Genomic DNA, 4,655 nt, shown 5'->3' on the forward strand with positions numbered 1-4,655 from the left:
GTTCTACCGGCGTTGCTTGGAGACTACGGCGCATGTAATTAGGGGCATGTAGGATGTATTATGCTTTTTATGTTCGAGTCTGAAACTTGTTTTATTATTGGATATTGTTGAATTCTATTTTTAATATATGAATATTTTTATGAACTTGTATTTTATCTATAAATTATTTTACAGTTTTAAATGAATTAACAAAAATTTTAAATTTTCCAGTATTTTCAGTCTAGGTCGGTCTGGTGGCCTTAATGTGACACCCCAAATCAGATTGGGTCACCCGTATCGGTCTGAGGGTGTTACAAATTCAGAGAACAAAACTTCGAACTAAATTAACCAATAACTAAATTTTAAAAAAATTTATTAATCGAAATAGATCTCGAATTGTTCAATTAATTCAATTATAAATTACGAAAAAAATCAATAATTTATCTTTTCATCGTCGTGACCACTCACTTTAAGTTTTAAACTATATTCGTTTTCTGCAGTTGAAAAAGTAGCATCCACAATATTCACTTTGACATCCGACAAAGTAATTAGCTCATCAACACTTTGGTTCTTGACCTCACGTAATAGTTTGTTTATGGAGAATCATAAAACTCGTAATTTTATAATAATTTCAATATCCTTATAGCCAGCCAGTACAATGCTTGAAGAACCGTTCCTTTTTTATAAAAAATATCATTATAAACAAATACTCTGTCGAAAAGGGGAAAATAAATATATCACCCACCGTTGTTTCTTGATAACGATGTTTGCATGATTAGCAAGTGCTCCTAATCATTGAGAAAATAACAATTCAAAATGAAAAGGAAGCATCATGAACATGTGACTCTATATATCACAATCAAACATTGAGAAAATGACAATTAAAAAAAGCAGCAGCATGGAAATCACATGCATCTCTAAGGTATAAAAAGACAAAAACAATTATCCCTTTGATATTTCATCCACTTGCTAATAATTATTTCTCCATTAGGTCCAAACATCTCTTTGCTGCCAAATTAATTGGCTTTGAAAGCTGTGAGGAAATTTTGCCTATAAATACGAGGATTCCTGTAAATGATTTCATCAAAACATTAGAAAGACATTTTCATACAAAAATGGGGAGATCAGTAGTAGACATCATAATTAGTATTGTGTTGTTGGGCATTGTGGTTGGTTATAAGGCTACTACTCAAAATGCGACGGCCTATTGGGTGTATTACGAACCTTATGATATCGACTGGGACCTGAATAAGGCAGGCGTTGCCTGCGCCCCGTTCGACGCCGATAAGTCTCGCGAATGGCGCAGCCAACATTATTGGGCCGCCTTATGTGGACGGACTGGTCCTTTCTTTCCAGCTAGTTGTGGCCAGTGCTTAAAGGTATACATAAGCAAATATTTAAAGATCTTTTGGTGAATGACATTAGAATTCTCATGCATGAGTACTTTAATAGTATAACATAAATACTGCACTTCCATGCAGGTGACCAACCCTGTCAGTGATGACAGCGTGGTGGTGAGAATTGTTGACCATTGCGATTCCGAAAGAATCGATTTGGAAGAAACTGCTTTTGATTTTATCGATTACCATCGAAGCGGTAAAATGACAGGATACCTTCCGGTGAACTACGAGGTCGTGGATTGTAATCCACCACCTCCGCCTACTCCTCCACCTCCTCCCCCACCACCATCACCTCCTCCCCCACCTCCTCCACCACCCCCTCCCCCACCTCCACCACCACCTCCTCCCCCACCTCCACCACCTCCTCCACCACCGGCAGGTCCCGGTGAGACTAATGTCATAGCGTACTGGTCTGACTACCAGGTTGAAAAGTATAACTGGAGCTACCGTGCTGTCGCTTGCCGTGCCTTAGATGGTGGTAAACCCTTGGAGTGGCGCCAAAGATATGGATGGACTGGTTACTGTGGAAATGTTATTGGTTCTGAATTGAAAGACATATGTGGCCGGTGCTTAAAGGTATCAATTTATTTAGGATAAACTACACATTTAGACTATTACCCCAACTAATGTTATTTTCTTATTTTATTTTAGTTACCCACTATTAAAAAATTAATGGTGATGCTGACATTTCATCATAAGATAATGTCATATTATCTTTGAAAAAATCTAAAAACTGACACGTTAGTAATTCTATTACTTTTGTAACGGCGGGTGATAAAAATAAAACAATAGCTATAATTAAAAAAATAATTGAGTAACCAAAATAGAATAAATGTGATAATTGGAGGTACTAAACATGTAGTTTACCCATTTATTTATTAATTAAATGATTTAAACTACACTACATACCACCAAACTTTAGGTGTTATATTATTTATACCACTGAACTTTCAATTTTATCAATTACAACACTAAAATTTGATTTTCATTTCAATTATACCACTAGGCTATTAAATCGTTAACAACCGGATAACTTCATCTTTTTGGTGAGGTGTCTACATCTGCAGTCATCGGCCATGTCATTGTGTTGTTAACGATTTAACGATTCAATGGTATAATTGAAATGAAAATTAAAGTTTAGTGCTATAATTGGCAAAGTTAAGTTCGGTGGTATAAACGATACAACGCCTAAAGTTCGGTGGTATCTTATGTAGTTTACCCTTACCATACATATACATAGTGTAATCAATCTTGGGTTTAATAAACAGGTAACCAACACACGCACAAAAGATGATGAAATAGTGAGAGTGGTGGATAGATGCGGGAGTGGAGCCCTGGAGTTGGACTTAGATACTGCGTTTAGGCCGATTGATACTGATGGCCAAGGGTACGCTGCTGGCCATCTTACTGTGGACTATCAAGTTGTGCCGTGTGAAGACGATGTGGGCTCCCACTTCTTCTCTATTCCCAGTGACTTTAGTTTATAAAGTTTCTACTCTATTTCACATGTATAAAATAAAGTCTTATTGCTACTACAATGCAACAAGCATGTTACAGCGGAATCATGGATATATTTGTTGTTTGTACCATCAGGTTAATAAGTGGGATTGTGTGTGCCAACTACCATGTTTCAGGTTTTAGCTAAAAAAGTTGAGTCGGATGAAGACACTCTAATTTCAAATCGAATTGAATTTTGAGTAGAGGTGATATATTTTTTCAGGTTGGGTCGGATTGGCCGAAAACCCAACCCATTCCCATCCTAAATACATCTAGACAGTAAGCGGCTGAAGGAGCAGCAGCTGTAAAGCACACAATTAGGTTAGTTAGAGATTAAAGAAGAAATTAAGGAATGTAGGCCTTAAGATATATTCGACCCTTTTTGCCAATGAAAGCTTTATATAGCCTCGGTCCAATCTGGTAGATCAACACGGTAAGTTTGACCCAATAAAGACTGATCGGGCTTAACTACATGTAACATAATCTGTTTGCTTGAAACCAATTCTTAACAATCTCCTCCAGCAATATCACCATTAGCCTGCAACTGATGCAAGTACAACACCTAAAGACCTTGACGCAGTTCCTGAAACCTAGCCGTGACAAGAGGTTCGGTTAGAACATCCACAATCTGAAATTGAGAAGGAATGTAATTCACTTGCAATATCTGATTCAAAACTCTTTTCCAAACAAAATAAATATCTAGATCTACATGTTTAACTTTAGCATGTAGAACGAGATTGACGTCCATGGAAACAGTGCTGCTGTTATCACACCAGATAACTGAAGAGTGAGATAGTTGCACACGCATATCAGATAAGATTGCGTTCACCCAAAGAACTTCAGAAGTAGCATCAGCAAATTGCAGTATTCTGCCTCAACTGTTGACCTGGAGGATACATACCTTTGTTTCCTAGAATTCCACGATAACAAATGTCGCCCCAAGAACACACAATATCCTGGTATCGAGCGATGATCATCAGGGTCACTGCCCCGGTCAGCATCAGTAAAAGTCTTGAGCACTAACAGGTCCTGTTAATGTGCAATCCAAAGTCCATAGTTCAATGTTCCTTTCATATAACGCAATATACGGTTAACTCCCGATCAGTGTGTCTCAAATGACTGCTGCATAAATTGTACCACTTTGTGCACAACAAAAGAAATTTCCGGCCTAATTTGACACGCATATAGTAGGGCACCTACACCACTACAATACTCCTGAGCATCAACAAGTGCTCCTCCACTCATCTTACTTAACTTGAGAGTGACAGGTATAAGTGTGTCTACTGTTCAACATGTCTGCATATTGAATTTGTAGAACAACTTCTCCAAATATTTCTTTTGGTGCAGAAATAGACCAGACGAGGTTATTTGGTAAAACAATTCCTAGGAGTCTAATGCAGTACATAAAGAGATTATTTTTGGTTAAAATTCAAATAAAATAAATTATTAACATGTAACGAAAATAATATATGCATATATATTTTGCTAAAAGAATATGATTACGAACACAATATATGTCGAACGCACGTATTATTGATCCGAACATCTCTTAGTTTTATTTATATATTAAAAGATCAAATCAAATTTAATTTCCCTGTTCTATAAGTACCCTCAAATTACATTTAATCCCTCAAATTGAACTAATCCCATTGAACCGGATATAACTTAATCTATTATTATGGATGTCATGTGGACGAAGTTAGTTCACGTGAACAAGTCACGTCAAAGAATTGTGTCGAAACGGTCCCGTCGACTTTTTAGGGTTTTTTTCGAAAATCG

General features: G+C 36.9%; 1 protein-coding gene across 1 annotated transcript; it reads left to right on the top strand.

Annotated features, from left to right (window-relative positions):
- The first annotated feature begins 1,024 nt into the window (after positions 1-1,024).
- On the top strand, positions 1,025-2,992 carry LOC120208134. Its single transcript, XM_039207481.1, has 3 exons — positions 1,025-1,358; positions 1,461-1,955; positions 2,648-2,992. The coding sequence occupies exons 1-3, from the start codon at positions 1,095-1,097 to the stop codon at positions 2,864-2,866; spliced, it is 978 nt and encodes a 325-aa protein (XP_039063412.1). The 5' UTR covers positions 1,025-1,094; the 3' UTR covers positions 2,867-2,992.
- The last annotated feature ends 1,663 nt before the right edge of the window (positions 2,993-4,655 follow it).

The sequence above is a fragment of the Hibiscus syriacus genome, unplaced genomic scaffold (genome assembly GCF_006381635.1).
Source record: "Hibiscus syriacus cultivar Baekdansim isolate YM2019G1 unplaced genomic scaffold, ASM638163v2 tig00015919_pilon, whole genome shotgun sequence".
Lineage (NCBI taxonomy): Eukaryota > Viridiplantae > Streptophyta > Magnoliopsida > Malvales > Malvaceae > Hibiscus > Hibiscus syriacus.